Source organism: Gossypium arboreum, chromosome 6, assembly GCF_025698485.1.
Source record: "Gossypium arboreum isolate Shixiya-1 chromosome 6, ASM2569848v2, whole genome shotgun sequence".
Lineage (NCBI taxonomy): Eukaryota > Viridiplantae > Streptophyta > Magnoliopsida > Malvales > Malvaceae > Gossypium > Gossypium arboreum.
The window spans coordinates 142,166,092-142,184,167 of record NC_069075.1 but is presented as its reverse complement, the minus strand read 5'-3'; the positions used below and the strand labels follow the sequence as shown (position 1 = coordinate 142,184,167).

General features: G+C 31.5%; 3 protein-coding genes across 4 annotated transcripts; 1 reads left to right on the top strand and 2 right to left on the bottom strand.

Moving 5' to 3' along the window:
* The first annotated feature begins 4,928 nt into the window (after positions 1–4,928).
* Positions 4,929–6,822, top strand: LOC108482213 (protein JINGUBANG-like). The gene has a single exon (XM_017785326.2). The coding sequence runs from the start codon at positions 5,229–5,231 to the stop codon at positions 6,609–6,611; it is 1,383 nt and encodes a 460-aa protein (XP_017640815.1). The 5' UTR covers positions 4,929–5,228; the 3' UTR covers positions 6,612–6,822.
* A 937-nt stretch (positions 6,823–7,759) lies between these two features.
* Positions 7,760–11,726, bottom strand: LOC108480661 (inactive protein kinase SELMODRAFT_444075-like). Of its 2 annotated transcripts, none has more exons than XM_017783726.2 (8): positions 11,355–11,726; positions 11,148–11,281; positions 10,316–10,410; positions 9,005–9,966; positions 8,764–8,924; positions 8,598–8,677; positions 8,185–8,509; positions 7,760–8,101 (listed from the first exon to the last, which is right to left on the bottom strand). In XM_017783726.2, the coding sequence occupies exons 1-8, from the start codon at positions 11,524–11,526 to the stop codon at positions 7,952–7,954; spliced, it is 2,079 nt and encodes a 692-aa protein (XP_017639215.1). In that variant the 5' UTR covers positions 11,527–11,726; the 3' UTR covers positions 7,760–7,951. The 2 variants fall into 2 exon arrangements, with proteins under 2 accessions (XP_017639215.1, XP_052886192.1); XM_053030232.1 differs by having other exon boundaries at positions 7,760–8,082.
* Positions 11,727–15,491: 3,765 nt separating this feature from the next.
* Positions 15,492–18,076, bottom strand: LOC108480930 (cytochrome P450 CYP82D47-like). Its single transcript, XM_017784072.2, has 2 exons — positions 17,106–18,076; positions 15,492–16,350 (listed from the first exon to the last, which is right to left on the bottom strand). The coding sequence occupies exons 1-2, from the start codon at positions 18,045–18,047 to the stop codon at positions 15,715–15,717; spliced, it is 1,578 nt and encodes a 525-aa protein (XP_017639561.1). The 5' UTR covers positions 18,048–18,076; the 3' UTR covers positions 15,492–15,714.

Here is an 18,076-nt window from a genome sequence, read left to right as displayed (position 1 = left end):
AGTATTCGATGTACACACATCTCTCGGTCCACTTCACTACGAATTCTGCATTTTCGATACTTATATTCACTATTTGGTTACCCAAGAGGGTTGCTCGTTGATGTTTACTTGTCTGCTTGATTGGTCTCGGTAACCTGTTGGCCTAATTTGTACTAGTTTGTTGGTCTCGCTACTTTGGCTACTTTAGGTATGTTCTAACGAAGTAATTAATCCTTGACAACTACCTGTGACAGATGACTTGTTCTCTAATTGACAACTAAACATGTTGCATACTTAACCCTCTTTGGTTTGTATTTTACTTACTAAAATATTAATATAACAACTTGTATTCCCTTGTTTTTATTCTTCCTTTTCAAGAATTTGAATGATACTCGTTATTTGTATACAAAATAACCTTTGATTTTTGTGAAGGTGTGGCATGCACAGTGCCCCAACAGTTGGGGCAAAGCAATGGATATACCCTTCTTTCAATGTTGTTTGTGAAATGAACGCAACGTTTTTTATGTGGGTGTCGTTAATACAATATTACCTTATCAAAATCAAATATGGCTGCCGTTAGACTTCAACCATGTTCCAGCATAAAGACAGAAAAAAAAAAACCTTATTGTTACATCATGGTTAACAATATACAATAACCAAGCATATATAAACGCTGGAACTCCATCGTCCTCTACTAAATTATCAACAATTTTTTGTGTTAAATTACACCATTAGTCACTAAATTATGGATAAGTTTTCGTTTTAGTTACTTAACTAAAAAAGTTATAATTTAATCACTAAACTATTCAACAGTTTTCACTTAAATCACTAGGCTACTAAAATTGATGTTATATGGCTTTATTTGTTCGCACTACTTACGCCAATCTAAAGCTCTCTTTCTCCCTTCTCTTCTATAATTTAGTTTTTTTTTTTTACGAAACAACTTTAGATATCACGAATCTATGAACTAAAATTCAAACAATTTTTTCTCCAATATCCAAAATTGATTGTCAGATCAACTTAGATATAATGTATGTTATTCTATTCTTCGATGTGTACTGATCTACCATATCAATCATTGAATCATCACATGAAGCTCGCTGGTAGAACTTTTTTTGAAAAAAACTTAACTACCCAGTGATTTAAACAAAAACTTTTGAATAGTTCAGTGATTTAAATGAAAACTTTTAAATAATTCAGTGATCAAATTTTAATTTATTTTAGTTAAGTGGCTAAAACAAAAACTTACTCATAGTTTAGGAACTAATAATGTAGTTTACCCTTTTTTTTGGGTATCATTCGTTTTAGTTTTTTGGTTCATATTCACTCAATCTTCGTTTTATAATTATTGTTTGTGATTTGTGATTGTTGTATTATATCTTTAAGGGTGCAATGTGTCTTAACAATTTTTTCTCCAATATCCAAAATTGATTGTCAGATCAACTTAGATATAATGTATGTTATTCTATTCTTCGATGTGTACTGATCTACCATATCAATCATTGAATCATCACATGAAGCTCGCTGGTAGAACTTTTTTGAAAAAAACTTAACTACCCAGTGATTTAAATAAAAACTTTTGAATAGTTCAGTGATTTAAATGAAAACTTTTAAATAATTCAGTGATCAAATTTTAATTTTTTTTAGTTAAGTGACTAAAAAAAAACTTACTCATAGTTTAGGAACTAATAATGTAGTTTACCCTTTTTTTTGGGTATCATTCGTTTTAGTTTTTGGTTCATATTCACTCAATCTTCGTTTTATAATTATTTTTGTGATTTGTGATTGTTGTATTATATCTTTAAGGGTGTAATGTGTCTTAACATTACTTCTAATACTTATTGATAATTATCTTCACATTTACTTATATTTAAACAATCAAATTTTAGCAAGTAGCTAGCAAACCCAGTATTCTATGGTGGAGAAGAAGAGTTTATTTTTCTTTTAGAGTGTGTTAGGTGAAGAATTTACCAATTGTTTTGTTTGGATAAATAATTAATTTAGAAAAAATAGGTTATTGAAATTTTTAAAAGTAAAAATAATTATAAAAGAAGAATAATTATGTTAATTTTAAAAAAATATATAAAAATATTCAATAGGGATATCATTATATTTGTAAATATTTATAAATAGTTTTTAATGAAATAAAATTAAAAATATTAAAATTAAATAAAAATAATTTTTGAAATTTAAACTTTTTTATCTTAAAGTAGGACCATATGTATTAAATCAAATAAAATTATAAAGAATTAAAAAAATCTACCACTTTAGATGAAATTTGAAAAAAATTCAGCTATTGAAATTTCCTTTAGAAATTACTAATAAATTTTGAAATTGTATAATATATTTACCCAAACAATAAATTTATTATTCAATTTTAAAAGCCCGATACAAATGAAATCCTTCTTATAAATCCCTTACCTAAGCACACCCTTAATATTTTTTTGGCATGATAAGTTTAGTTTTTAATATTGACCCGTTTATCACTTTGGTCGAAATTCTTTGTTTGAACCATTTTGGCTTTCTACTTTTTTAAATTTAGTCAAAATGCTCCCTTTTTTTTTTTCGTTGGATGAAAAAGCTCACTAAGCTCTTAAAATTTTAATAATACTAACGTGATAGTCCGCGTGATTATCCATATATACTTTGTTGAGGGGATTGACTCCTTCAAGAGAAGTTTCCAAAGTGTTGTCTGTCGAGTAGTCGATATGGCCCCCAACAATTGTAGGTATTGTCTCCCAACTCTACAGAGAGCCCCAAAGATTCACGTAGTGAGAGCATATCGATTGGTGGAGAGAGTATACATTTAAAGGACATGTAAATAATTAATCAATGAAGCCTCACGCAATGTAGATCGAACCACCAACCAAAGCATAATTAGCCTTTGTTGGTGGTTCAATCCACATCTCATGCATCTTCATTGATTAATTATTTATGCATCCTTCAATTACGTACTTTCTTTACTAATCAAGGCACTCCCACTTTGTGAACCCTCGGGGCTCTCCGCGGAGTTGGGAGATAAAATCTAAGTATTTAAAACAATACCTTTGGTTGATGGGGACTGTATCATCTGTCCAACGGATGACGCTTTAGAGACTTCTCTTGAAAGAGTCTATCCTCCTCAATATGCTTTACTACTAACTTGTATATTCTTTTAAATTTTTATTATAAATTTTTATGAATTTTTTAAAATTTTATCAAGTACATTATGATTATTACATGGACTATCACATTACATTATGATTATTACATGGACTATCACATTACAAGTATTAAAATTTTAATAATTTAATTAATTTTTAACCAAAAACAATTTAATTAAATTTTGAAGATTTAGGGTCAAAATAATAATAAAATAATTAAAACCAAAATAACAAAAAATTTATTATTATGCTTATTATTATTATTTTCATTAATTTTCATTGTCTACACTTTAAACTTTGCAGGCCAGACAGGCTTGAACTTTAATTTTGCCTTTAAATGGTTTATTCAAAAATAGAAATATGGAATAATTGTAAATAATTGCATTTCATAATTTCAAGCCCTCCACTTATCAGTTAAATCCACAGTGTCATTTTTTTTTTCACCTTCAAAAATTGAACTTTTTCACTGTATAATAATTGATGCCATTGACATATATACACAAAAGAAGGAAATGAAAGGGACGAAGTGCTACAATTATTTTTCAGTGGACTCAAATGATTAAATATTGAGAAATGGAAACATGATGAACCCTTTTCCTTTACCCTTATATTTTAATATAAGTTTGAGTAAATCATATCTCAAATAAAAAATACCCACTTAATTATAAAGTATAGTATTAAATTATTGTAACATAAATTGATTAAGAAGTGAAAATTAAATAATTATAGGCACAAACAAATTAAGAATTGAAATAATCTAAACTAAAATTAACTAATAAAATTAAAATTCACACGTACCAATAGCATAGAGGAGAACTCGAAAACTCAATTTTATAATGAAACCCTTTTTTTTGTTTATTGAGCAAATCAGATCTCAAATAATGGGAAAGGAATACCCCATCCAAAGCCTTTTTTTTTGTTTTTGAAAAGATTATGTCTGATTACAAATACATTTTCGTGCAATTATAAAGCGTAGAATTAAACTATTATAGCACAAATAGATTAAAAAACGTAGAATCAAACAATTACAACATAAATAGACTAAGAATAAGAATAATGATCTAGGTTAGAATTGACTAGCTGAACTAAAATTCACATATGGTAACACACATATAATTGTGTATGGTGAATTTCGAACTTGGATACTTAAGACCTAAGGCCTTTATTTTTGTCAATCGTGTCAAGACCTCATTTGCCAAACAACGACGAATACAAGTGCCTTCTCCCCCCTAACCAAAATGGAAAAACTATAATTTAGTCTGAAATTATAAGTAAATATATGGAAAATTAAATTTTGACCCCTCAAAATGAAATGATTTTCTATTTAACCCCTTAAAAAATGATGAAATTATAAATTAATATATGATAAAATTATGTTTAGCCTCTAAAAAATTTATAATTTAATTCCAACCCTCCGTAAAAAAATTTCTAAATTTTGCCCATTGTCCCGAAAGTTATTTTTCTTTTTCTCAACTCATTTCTTGAATGGAAAAATATTTTGTACATTGTACAAGTATCTTATAAGAAAATAGTAAAATATAAAAAAACTGATATTAAGAAAAACACATATCAATTTTTTAAATGAAATAAGAAAAATACAAAATTCCGAAAACTATAATCCCCACGAAAACTCAAGCTTTGATTAGTGTCAAAATACTAATCAATGTTGATCCAACTAAATCAATCAATATTGGCTTATGCCAACATTGAAAATTGTTTTTACTAGATATATTAAATGAACCACTCATCATAAATACAAATATAAATAAATAAACAAAAACAACTCCCCAAATTGAAACTAATAAAACTACCAATCACCCTGATTCCTTGGACCCATTGTCAGTCTTTGTGAACCCATTTCTTTCATCCGAACACTTGTCGAATTTTGATAGCCACAAATATGCTGTACCATTCCTATCTTTCTTCTATAATTGCAATCCTCATTATATATAAATATATGAATCCATGCATTTCAATTGCAATTGCAAATGCAAATCCAATCCATTTCTATATACTCTTTTGATATTTGGGGTTTGGGGTTAGCTTGAATTTGCTATTTTCTTTGTTTTTCTTTCTTCATTTTCTTTTTGATAATTTTTCTTGGTAATGAGAGTGATAGGAGGCACAATGTTTGATGATCAAGCAGATGGCATTCGTAAGTCCAAGTTTGGGAAAACCATATATTCGGATCCCAACATGTCGATGACATCTCCGGTGAGCGAAGATGATTTATGTCTCCGACATAGCAGCGCGTCGGCTAATGGACCTTTGGAACCGAACCGATCGAGCGGGGAAGGTTCGCCGTTAACGATGTCGCCGTGGAACCAAACTACTCATTTCAACAAATCATTGTCTATGCCATTTGATGATGATAGTGTTCCGGCCAATAGTCTCATCATGTCACTTACACGTGAAGAAGGTCATATTTATTCATTAGCTGCTTCAGATGATTTGCTTTATACGGGTTCTGATAGTAAGAACATACGTGTATGGAAAAATCTTAAAGAATTTACAGGTTTCAAATCAAATAGTGGATTGGTTAAAACCATTGTTATAGCAGGTGCAAAGATTTTTACTGGTCATCAAGATGGTAAAATTCGTGTATGGAAAGTATCTGTTAAGAACCCTGGTGTTCATAAACGAGCTGGTACATTACCATCTTTGAAAGAAATCCTCAAAAGTTCAATTAAACCAAGTAATTACATTGAAGTGAAACGAAAAAGATCTTTATGGATCAAGCATTCAGATGCTGTGTCATGTTTGAGTTTAAATGAAGAACATGGTCTTCTTTATTCAGCTTCATGGGATAGAACATTTAAAGTATGGAGGATTTCTGATTATAAATGTCTCGAGTCGGTTAACGCGCACGACGACGCGGTGAATTCAGTAGTATCGAGGTCCGGCGGGGAGATGGTTTTCACCGGTTCGGCCGACGGGACGGTTAAAGTATGGAAAAGGGAACAACAACGTAAAGGGACAAAACATAGTTTGAACCAAACATTGTTACAACAAGAATGTGCTGTTACAGCATTAGCAATTGATGCACCTGGTTCGGTTTTATATTGTGGTTCCAGTGATGGCCTTGTTAATTTTTGGGAACTTGAGAAAGGGTTAGCACATGGTGGTGTACTTAAAGGACATAAATTAGCTGTTCTTTGTCTTGAAGCAGCTGGGAATCTGGTATTTAGTGGTTCAGCTGATAAAACTATATGTGTTTGGCGTAGGGATGGTAACATTCATACATGTCTTTCGGTTCTAACAGGACATACAGGACCGGTTAAGTGTTTGGCATCGGAAAAAGACCCGAATTCGACGAATGAACAGCGATGGACTTTGTATAGTGGCAGTTTGGACAAGTCGGTGAAAGTGTGGAGTGTGTCGGAATATGCTCAAATAGGGTCGACCATGCAACCAAATACTACCAGCTATGAAGAATCACCAGTTTCTGATGGGAGTTATTCGTCTGCAAGTAATAATGGGAGGTACTGAAATGCAAAAACTGATGTGAATTCTTTTGAAACAACAGGGATGGGTGTAGCTTTTTATTATGTTGTTGTGTTGGGATGGGATCAGTTTGGGGTTTTACTTTGGGGTATATATTATAAAGTAAATAAAAGAATGTTGTGGGGACTTTGATGAAATATGGGTAACCATGAAAATTGCAGACAGTTTTTTATGTATAAAGCTTTCTTTAATAAAATTTGCTTTGTTTTTGTTTTGTTTTTTAAGCCATTATCATGGAGATGCATGCATACGTATATGTATATATACCAGCAGGGATGAATTTAGAATTTTTTTTAAGGGCTGGAATCGAATTGTAAACTTTTAAGAGGTGAAAATATAATTTTATCATGTATTAATTTGTGATTTCACCATTTTTTATGAGACTAAACGTAATTTATTTTCATTTTTGAAGGGCCAAAACTTATAAATTTATTATTTACAAAAGGACTAAATTATAAAATTTTCTTTTTTGGAGGGCAACGCCCTGCTTGCTCTTCTTTATATTTGTCCTTGCAAACCAGTCACCCTCTGGTTCTTCCAAGGAAAGATCAAGGGCGGCATTACTGGCGTTTTTATATTTTATAAAATTATAAATTAATAAATGATTAAATTATATTTTAGTCCTCTTGAAATGATAAAATTTTAATTTAATCCTTTAAAATTATAAAGATATAAGTTAATATAATTATGAAATTACATTTTAGCTTTCATAAAATATACTCAATCTGACCTCCTAAAAATAATTTTTGGCTTTGTTCTTGGGAAAGGTTGCTTTTACAACGTCCATTTTGGTCCTTGTCTTCACAAATCATTCAAATCGAGTGACTTATTGAACTGGATCGAAATGGTTAAATTAGAATTCAATTAGAGCACCAATTCAATTAAAGAGGTTAGACCAATTGACCCACGAATATTGAACTAGTTTTCTTTATTTTTTTATTTTTAATGAATTTTTCAATGATTTATCATATTAAAAATCGATGATCTAACCGGTTCGACCGCTGATTCGGTTCTGAAAACCTGAATTAGTTAGTAAACAATTAAATAACAACAAGAACAATAAAAGTGATTATTATTATAGAATTTTTTTTTAGTACAAAATACTTGTGTATACTTTGGTATATATGGACAAATTTGAGCAAACAAATGAAATCATATTACAAGTATGCAAATTCCCAATATTACAGTTTCTTCAAATAAAAGCAAATAATGGTAGTAGATTGTAAAAAAGAAGAAGAAATTACATGAAAAGGAGAAGAAGGAATCAATGTGATGATACTCTCAAACTATACAAGCATCGGTTTCGGTCTTTCGAAACGATTCGGTCAATGCGAAAGTTTTCGAGAATGCCATCTCGTAGATTCTGGTTGTGTTTGAGTTTTCAATCCACGTAAATGGCCGCTTCGATTGCCGATCGAGTTCAGGTCTAAACTCAAAGGAACGTTGGTATCTCCTCCTTCAAGAATTCTAAGTATCTAATAAAGTTTGCAAATGACAAGCAAAGATTATGAAAAAGGATTACGAAATGAATTAGAAACTTGCAGGACAAGGTATGTACCTTTGACATCGGGGGTCGTGATTCTGGATCATGACTTAGGCACAAGAAAGTGGCTCGAGCCATGGCTTGGAGTTGATGAGTATAGTCCCGGACTTTGCCGGAGGCTAAACATGGATCAAGCAATTGATAAATATTTGTCATGATTTGATTCGAATCTAATGCGGCTAGAGGATGGAACCAGTCCGATAAGAAATTCCGGCCTTTGCAATATTGTAAGTCGCTGATTCTTTGACCTGTTAGTAACTCTAATAACACTACTCCGAATGCGTAAACATCAACTTTTTGCGTAATCCTTCCGCCATCTGAATATTCCGGGGCAAGGTACCTGGATTTAGTCATTGTTTGAGGTCCCTTTAGAATGATAGAAATGTTCACAAGTAGAGTAAATATTAGAGAACGAACTCAGAAAGTACCCTGAAGTTCCAACGGTTTGTTCTTCGTTTCCAACTGTCCATTGATCGGAATGCCATCTAGCGAGGCCAAAATCAGTAACCTGAGGCTCAAAATCGTGAGTCTATCGTAATGAATACACATAGAATCTAACACCCTCGGGAATGTCCAAAAATAAATTGAAAGTACCTGAGGCTCAAAATCGTGAGTTAGGAGAATGTTTTTAGGCCGCATATCTCTATGTACAATACAACCAACTCTACAATCTTCGTGTAGGTATCGTAAGCCTCGTGCTGCTCCGATTGCTATTCGTAATCTTGATTGCCAATCTAACGAGGCCCTGTTGCTTCCTGTCAACCAGATATGTAAACTGTAAGAGAGGAATACAAAAAATGATCTCGAGAGAAATAGAAACGAGAAAAAAGGATACCGTGTAAATGGAAATCTAAGGATCCATTGCAGATGTACTCATAAACCAAGACTCTCTTATTACCATCGATACAGAACCCGATTAGCAACACGACATTCCTATGTTGCGCGCAGCTCAAAACCTGTACCTCCCTACAGAAATCGATATCTGCTTGACAACCAACAAATTTTAACAACTTCACCGCTACAACTTGACCATCTCGTAAAATCCCTCTATAAACAACACCGAAACCACCTTCTGCCAAGAAATTCACTTCTGCAAATCCATCAGTAGCTTCCTCTAGCTCCTCGTAAGAAAACCGTCTCGGCGGCTTGCCAAAGACTGGTGCTTTGTGCTGACAAAACGAGCATAGCGGTGGAGGTACCGAGGATGCTCGACCTAATGCGACCGCATCTCTAATGTTTGAGTTAACCATGTAGTCTGTATTGACAAGTCTACCTTCCTTTGCATCTTGATCATATTGAGAAAACTTGTCGAGCAAGGTTCTTGAACTAGGAGGGATGACTATATTTCGACCACTTCGGGTTTTGCAAGGCTTTTCGTTATTGTGATTTTGGGGTATCCAAAATATACTCTTGTCGTTATTTTTCACAGAGGACGTCGAGTTTGCTGATAGATTTATAAGCTTTTCTCCAACTGAATCAAGAACGGTAAGTTGGTTATCCAACTCGTTCTTATCATCCACGAAAAGAGGGTTTTCTTGATAGACAAGGAAAAGTGATGCTGCTGAATACGAAGTACTCGGTTCTTCAGGGCTACTAACTGGAGTAGAATGCTTCATCCTATGTCCCAGGTGATCTCCAACATCCTTAACTGGTGAAGAAGCAGCCGAGTAATAAGGAGTTCGAGGTTCATTCGCGCATTGCAAATTAAGCCGAAGAACTTTTGCTTGAGAACCTTTCATTACTACAATGTTGCAATGAAGTTCATCCATGCAATGTTTCAGCTCTTGCTTTAGTTTTCTGATTCAAAACACAATGACAAGAAGTTCAAGATACTGAGTTTTGGCCACGGCAAATCGATTCCAACATATTACAGACCACAATGCATTCAACCAGATCATATTCCCATTTGTTTTTCCTTTGAATTGGTTAACAATGGTAGCATAGAGTAACATTCTATACATGAATAACAACAAAAGTAGCATTATAACAGACATAATCAGTGATATAGGAACATATTCTATAATAAACTAGTATAAAGCATGGATATGCAAAGGGGATAAACCACAATTATGACCAAACCAATTAAACTAATAGCTTAGAAACAAGAAATAATACTTTTTTTTTTTGTTTTGTATGGTTAAATTACTTGTCCAGTATGACCCAATTGGCACCATTGTTGTTTGCTTCAGCCACCACTGAACTGCCAGTTGTACAAGACACCACTTTAATCCTCACAGTAACCTGCCATTAAAAGAACTCATTATTTGTTTGGCATTTAGTCCCTATAAATAAATGAATCATTGCAAAATTCAGCTACCATTCATGAACATAAAAAGAGGGATGAAACAAGCAAAGAATTTTAAAGGACCCCACTTCATGTTCATGGGGGAGTTTATTAAAAATAGCTTTAATAATGTTGATTGGCAATAGTGGTCATCATGCACATGGCAATGCCATTCAAATTCAAACACCCCCTAAAGTCTAAATAAGCCCTCTAATCATTAATATATTTTTGTTTCCATTTGACAGTAAAGCTTAAGCTTTAAGTCCTCTTAGGTTTCCAAGAATCTTCTAAAGATTCTTTGCATGTTACTTTGGGAAAAGTTCGGTAAAAGTATCTTAAGAGATAAATTATTTGAAAAATTGAAAAAAATTAGTCCCTCTAGATTAAATTAAATAGTAAATTAAAATTTTCTATTAAAAATTTTATTCATTTTTACGGTTAAAACTGACGTGGTTAATAGAATAATTAGACCGCGGATATAATTTTATCATTTATTAATTTATGATTTCATCAATTTTAAATGGACTAAACAGATCGATCGGTTGGCTATTCGGTTGGCTATTTGATCTAATAGAAAGAGATTAATTTAGGAGCAAAATGCAATTACTTTTACCTGAAAAGTTCTTAGAAACAAATAGACCAAAGACCTCCATTAAAGCTAAACTCAACTGAGAAATTAAATAACTTTAATTACCTCAATTTGATTATGAAACTGAAGTACCATCTGAGAACATGACTCAGAGATCTGACAAATTTTTTCCGGCAACTCCTCCTTCATATTGCTACCACAATCACCCGTCAATATCGGGAAATTCCAAAATCTTTTACCTTTTCAACAAAAATTCAACAAAAAATCATGACTTGAACAACCCCATACAAGAAAATTAAGCAAAAAATTTACCTTTTTTTTCACCAGGGAAGATAGCAAGCAAGGAAACACAATCACCAGGACGAACAACATGAGTGAGTGCCCAAGCTAAAGCAGTTTTAGAGATGACCCTTTCTGCTTTAACAGCAACCACTACTTTTTCTAACCTGCTAGTGGTGGAGCGTTGCCTAAGGCTCAACTCCATGAAAAAAAAAATTTTAAGGACTAAAGCCAAATTCTAGCTCTGGGGGGAGGGCAAGAAAACAGAGAAAGTAAATGGGGTGTTTTGAGATTTTTGGGTGTATTTGATCAAGTGCTTTGATCGGGTTGGTTTTTCATAAAGAAAGGGAAGACAGGGAGGGACAGGTTTGGTTTTCGTTGACTGTTTATGAGCTAGCATGTTGGGGTCCCATAGAAAAAGATTGAAACTTTTTAACACTGTGATCATGTCGTTATCGACCCCCAAAAGAACATGGGTAAATTGCACTATTAGTCTCTAAATTATAGGTAAGTTTTCATTTTGTTCATTTAACTAAAATAAATTACAATTTGGTCAATAAATTTTTATTTTTTTTTGTCCGCCGGATTGTTAATAAGTATTTTTTAGTTGGTATAATAATAATTTTAGATATTAATATTTATTTTCTGTCAATTTAACTTTGATTATATATAAAATGATAAAAAAACTCAAAATAATTTAAAATAGGAAATATAATGAAAAACTATGTAAAGAAATAAAAGAGGTAAAAAACATAGAAATCAATAATTTTGATTAATGTTTTTACTTTTTTCCTTTTAAAAAAATGGGTATTGGGTATATATATTTATACAAATAATAAGTGAGAAAATTTGGAAGGTTTAAAAATTATTTTCTTTTATTTTAATTTTAATTTTAGAATTTTTAAATTTTTAAAAGAATATAAATTTTATCATTTTATATTTAATCAGGGTTAAATTGACAAAAAATAAAAATTAAAATTAAAATTGTTATTATATCAATTAAAAAGTACTTTAATTTTGAAAACTTTAATGATCAAATTGTAATTTTTAGTTAAGTGATTAAAATGTAAATTGATCTATAATTTAGTGATTAGTGATAAAATTTACCCAAAAACCAAATACATAGACAAAAATTATTCTTAATTTCAAAGTTAAGTTTTTTCTTCTACATAAATTGTTAATTAATCTATTTTTAATTATTAGGATCACTTTAACCAATATGGTTGCTTTGTAGACCACGGATTATTATTCTTGCATATAAAATAATAATTGGTATAAATATTATTATCAATATAAAAAAATGGATTTGAGTGCGTTAAAGATATTATCTTCTTATTTATAAGTCGATAAAGGACTATAAATAATTCTAAATATTATATCAAAAGATCGATACGATAATATCCTATAAAAAGTTATTAAAAAGACCATTGTTAGTTTCTAGCTTTAGCTCGAGGATAAGAAAACAAAACATTGAAACACACCTTTCAATGTTTTGGGTGAAAAAGACCAATGATGCAGAGAGGGTTTTTTCTCTACAAATTCAGTCTTAAGGGTGGATTTACACTTCAAGCTATTTCAAAAATTTAAAAATTATAAGTTAGTATAATGGTAAATTTATACTTTGGCTCTTAAAAATTTATGATTCATCACTGATCTCTTAAAGTAATTTTTTAGCTTTGTCCCTGTAGGAAAGGCAAAGAAGGGAGAATTTATACTAAGTGTACTCGTGTGAGATTGCAATTATCCAACGGTTAAAATATATTCGGCTTAAATCACTGCTGGTATTGTATAGTGAAATTTTCTCTAAGTAAGGCCTCGTAGATGTAGATTTAAACCCAATTTACACTATTTGTGTTTAATCTTTTATTCTTTTTGCATTTGGTTATTAATGTATCATTCAGTATATCCACATAATTTAATATACCTTACTACTAAACCTGTCTATGGGTCGAGCCGAGTTCAAGCTGGGCATTGTCAAAATTTTAAGCTTGGGTTCAGCCTAGCATAAAAAAATGGGTCTAAAATTTTGCCTAAACCTAACCTAGATAAAAATATTAAAACCTAGGCCCGACCGCCTTAATTAAATTTTTTATATTATTTTTATATAAAAATTGAAAATATAATACATAAAAATACTAAAATATTAAAATAAATATTTCTCAACAAATTGAAAATAAATTAAAAAATATTTATACTTAAATAACACTAAGATAGGTTTAACTTAACAAGCAAATGCCTCTAAAATAATAACAAAATTAATAATAAAACAAAAATTATATAATATCCAAACAAAAACAATAACAATAAAATAATAGTAATATAACAATGAAATGATAGTAAAACAGTGAGAAAACAACAAGAAAATAGCAAGAAAACAAAAAGAAACTATCAGATTTCTTTCTTTTTTTTTTTGCTAATTCAAGCCGGACCAAGTCTAAAAAAGATTACCTAAGGCCCGACTCATTTTTTTAGACAGACTTTATTTTTTTTAAATGTATTTTTCAAGTTTATAATTTTATTTAAACTCTTTCATTTATTTGGGCCCATGAACAAACCTACTTACTACTAATTTCAAAATTTCAGTTTGTATTCAAATTAATTCAATCAAAACAACAACTAGGGGTCAAAAAGGAGTAAAAACAAATGAAAATGACAAGAAATACCTGTCTGATCAATTTAAGAAAGCTTAAAGTTTTCCCCTGATTGTAGGGTGACCATCATCCATGGATACAGCCATCTTGAGCCTAAAGGGACAAAATTTTGAGATCCACTCAATGAAGCTACATCAAGATTGATGCATGGGCATGATTTCAAGGCTGAGATCTCGAGGAGATGATGACCTATTATGTAAGAACAACCAATGAAGTGTAAGAAGAGGTGACAGTAGAAGTCACCCATGTGATGATAGTAAATGAAAATTTGGGGTTTTAATGCGATCCCTTTTTGAAGGACCACGATTTTGATGATGATGATGATATATAGGTAAGTTGGGTAATGGTCCATTAGGACCATTTTAGGTTGATGTTACATCAAGTACTCACCATGGTTTCACGAATGAGTCACCCTTATTTGGGTGCTGTTTTCAAATTGCCTTTGTAATTGAAGATTTTCTAGGAAAATTCTATAATGTTTGGATTCTCATGGGTTTGGGGTTATTGTTTGTTTCACTTATATTACTAAAATGGTTAACTTTTAAATTCAATTTTGGAAGGTTTTAAAGAATATTTGATTGAGTAGAAAAGGAGAATCAACAAAGAAGATGAGAATATAAAAATAAAATCAGATTTTAATATAATATTTATTATTTTATTTTAGTTTCAATGTTTAATTTAGTATAGAATTTTTTTCCTTTAAATTTGGTGCTTGGGTTTAGTTTCGATTTTCAATTTGGTACTCATACCAAATGATATTATATGGCTCAATGAATATTTGACACGCATACTCCAATAAAAAAATATAAGTACCAAATTGAAACAAAAAAAATAGATACCAAATTATATATTAAAAACGAATTTAAGTCCTTAAGTAAGACAAAAAAAAACTCTTAAATATCAAATTAGAAAAAATTAAGTATCAAAATAAACATTAAAACAATTACATATTATTTAATAATCATGATTTCATTGTTCAAATGGCATGAGAAATTTTAGCTAGAAAATAGCCTGCAAAGCAAGGGTGTATAGCCCAATAGGTTTAAACTTATTGATTGATGGGCCTTATGATTTAGGGTCCACAAAATATAAAGGGCTCATCTCTTTTTTTCAGGCTGGAGTGGGATTAAGACAACAATCGAATTGACCCAAGTTCAAATAGTGAAAAACTCGAGTTTGATTCAAAATTTGTTATTTAAAATTCAGTTTAAGCTGGACTGAGTGCTTTATTTCAAAATAAATTTGGGTAAAATAATAAATTATAAATGTATTTATAAATAAAAGAATTCGATTAAACTGATGAACTATTCAACTTGAGCATTAAGATATTCAAATTATTTTTCTTCCATAGCTCAAGCTATAAGATCAATTAAAAATAATTAAATTAATTCTAAAAATCACAACAATTAAATCTTGCACAAAGAACTAACTCCTAGAGTTGAAAACTTTATTAATCAAGATAATTGTTTGTCTTTAATGAACAATGAAGAAACATTTAATTAATCTAAACAAGAAGTAGTTTTAAACTAAATTTTCTTATTTAACTAAGAAACATAAACTCTTAAACAACTTAAAAATGCTTAAACAATATCTAATATTCAAATAAGTGAACAATAAAATAATAAAACCTAATAAATACAATATTGGACATGATAAAATATGTTTAACTGAATGAAATCTTAGATCCAAATTGACTGACATGATGATTTTTTATTGTCCTAAGGATAATTGTTACAACCAAATTAGCTAGTGGAATTATAAACAAAGGTAGGAAGGCGAGGAGATATGTAAACTTCTAATGGAGTTGCTTTAGGACTTGTCAGTCCTGGTGCTTCACGCATATCGATTGCTTCGTCTGATGGGGTTGAAAACTCAAACCAATGCAACACATTAGCCAATGTAAGTTGTAAAACTTGAAGTGCAAATGAAACTCCGGGGCACATTCTTCTACCACTACCAAATGGAATCAATTCAAAATTTTGCCCTCTCACATCAAAGTCTTTGTGGGTGGCCATAAATCTTTCTGGTCGAAACTCATTTGGGTTTGTCCATATGTGGGGATCACGATGAATCTTGTGAAGATTGAAAATAAGCCAAGTACCAGCTGAAATATTGTATCCATTAACTGTACAGTCTTCAATGGCTTCATGGGTAACTGAGAGTGGAGCAGCAGGATATAAACGTAACGTTTCCTTAATGATGGCTTGAAGGTACACTAAATTCTTGGCATCTGATTCTGTTACTAATAGCTTATCCTTACCTACATGGCTGTCTAATTCTTGTTGGACCTTGTTCAATGCATCACGGTTATTTAGCAATAAAGCTAAAGCCCATGTCATTGTAATTGATGTGGTATCTTCCCCACCTAGTACAAGAGACTGTTACATCATGTATAATAAAAAAAAATCAGTACTGAGTGGTTTTAGAGCCAAAATAAATTTATTAAAAGAAGAAAGAATTATATATCTTTTTATGGTATATTTACTTTTTGGTATCTAAGTTAGATTTCAATGTTTAAATTGATACTTTGGTTTCTATCACACATTTTAGTCCATGTTTCTAACTCCGTTAAAATTGAATGATGTAGACTAATCATGTTGTTACACATAGTAAGTGCATCAGCTAATGATATGGCATATGTGTCGGTATCTAAACTTGATTGGTCCATATGACCTAATATTAATGAAATTAGAAAAAAAAATTAAAATGTGTAATAAAAACCAAACTCTAAGTGCTATTTTGAAAAAAACAAAAACACATTAAATTATCAATTTCAAAAATCCAATCCAAGTAACTAAAAGAATCTATCAAACAACAATTATATTGGATAAACTTAAAAATTGTCAAAAGAACCCCACTTAAACTATTTGAAAACACAAGCAATCATGAAACAAGGCAACAAGTGTTTAAAATTTATAGGAAACAGAAAAGTTGATCGGTTCAGAGTATACAAACAACATTAAAGAGGGCAGAAAGTGAACAAAAACTGCTGATGATATAAAGAAACCAAATCAAACAATTAGAAATGAGCACCAACGATTGACAACAAGGAGGGAATCATCAATTATGTGCAGGCAATAAAAAGATTAAATATGAATTATAGTTAAAAAATTTGGTTAAGAAATGAACATACGAGATTGGTAGCTTTGTTGATGGTATTTGCATCATGTTCCTCAACATCACGGAGCTTAGTTAGCATCACTCCCATGAAATCTTCCTCACTGTTTGCTTCATTTTCAGCTATCTTTTCCTTGTGTTCTCGTAGCCATCCCTCAACAAGTTGGTCCAATTCTTTGGATACCTTCTTCATGCGCTTCTCTTCTCCACCGATGTCTAACCATCTCAAAAACGGAAATGCATCTACCGTCACGAACTTCGCACCTAGTTCAAAGAATTCGTCCACCGACTTCTTCCATTCCACGGTTTCAACACCTTCGTATGAATTTGGTATTCTTTTCCTTACAACCATCATTAGTATGACGTTAAGAGTAACATCTCTGAACCATCTCTTCATCTCCACCAATACTTTGTCACTGTTACTACTTTTCTTCTTGTTCCATAGTTGATATAACTGTTGCAGTGATGTATTCACCTCGGATTCCCTTACATGTTTAAGCAAGTTGAGGCGATGATTTGAGAGGAGCTCAATAATGATGAACTTACGCATTTGACGCCAATAAGTCCCATAAGGTGCAGTGGCGATCATGGCGTGGTTGTAACTTAAGAGTTCCATGGCTACTGCCTTTGGACGAGTGGCGAGTGCTTTATCATGTATGGTGAGACATTCTTTAGCAATCTCCCAATTGCTCACCACCAAAACTCTACGCACACCCAACTTGATAGTGAACATTCTTCCATATTTGTCAGCCAAGTTAGCCAAGCTTATTTGAGGTGGCTGTGGCCCTCCTAAGAGGCGTAGATGACCAATAATAGGCCATGCTCCACCAGCTTCTGGTACTGTTTTCTTCGAGTTTGTGTTTCTTCTTGATAACCATGGAAAAGAGAAAAGAAATAGTAGTGGAAAAGCAATGATTGCAACAATTGAAGTTGCTGTGAGTGAATTGAAATAATCCATCGCCAAATTCCTACTTTCAATCTAAGATG

Bases quoted from the DNA above. Each gene is read 5' to 3' on its own strand.
- LOC108482213 (XM_017785326.2), top strand. From the start codon at position 5,229: ATGAGAGTGATAGGAGGCACAATGTTTGATGATCAAGCAGATGGCATT.
- LOC108480661 (XM_017783726.2), bottom strand. From the start codon at position 11,526: ATGGAGTTGAGCCTTAGGCAACGCTCCACCACTAGCAGGTTAGAAAAA. The intron at 11,282-11,354 runs GTAAATTTTTTG...TTTGTTGAAAAG, and splicing joins CTTCCCTGGTGAAAAAAAAG to GTAAAAGATTTTGGAATTTC. The intron at 8,678-8,763 runs GTACTTTCAATT...TTTGAGCCTCAG, and splicing joins CTCACGATTTTGAGCCTCAG to GTTACTGATTTTGGCCTCGC.
- LOC108480930 (XM_017784072.2), bottom strand. From the start codon at position 18,047: ATGGATTATTTCAATTCACTCACAGCAACTTCAATTGTTGCAATCATT. The intron at 16,351-17,105 runs GTATGTTCATTT...ATGATGTAACAG, and splicing joins TCAACAAAGCTACCAATCTC to TCTCTTGTACTAGGTGGGGA.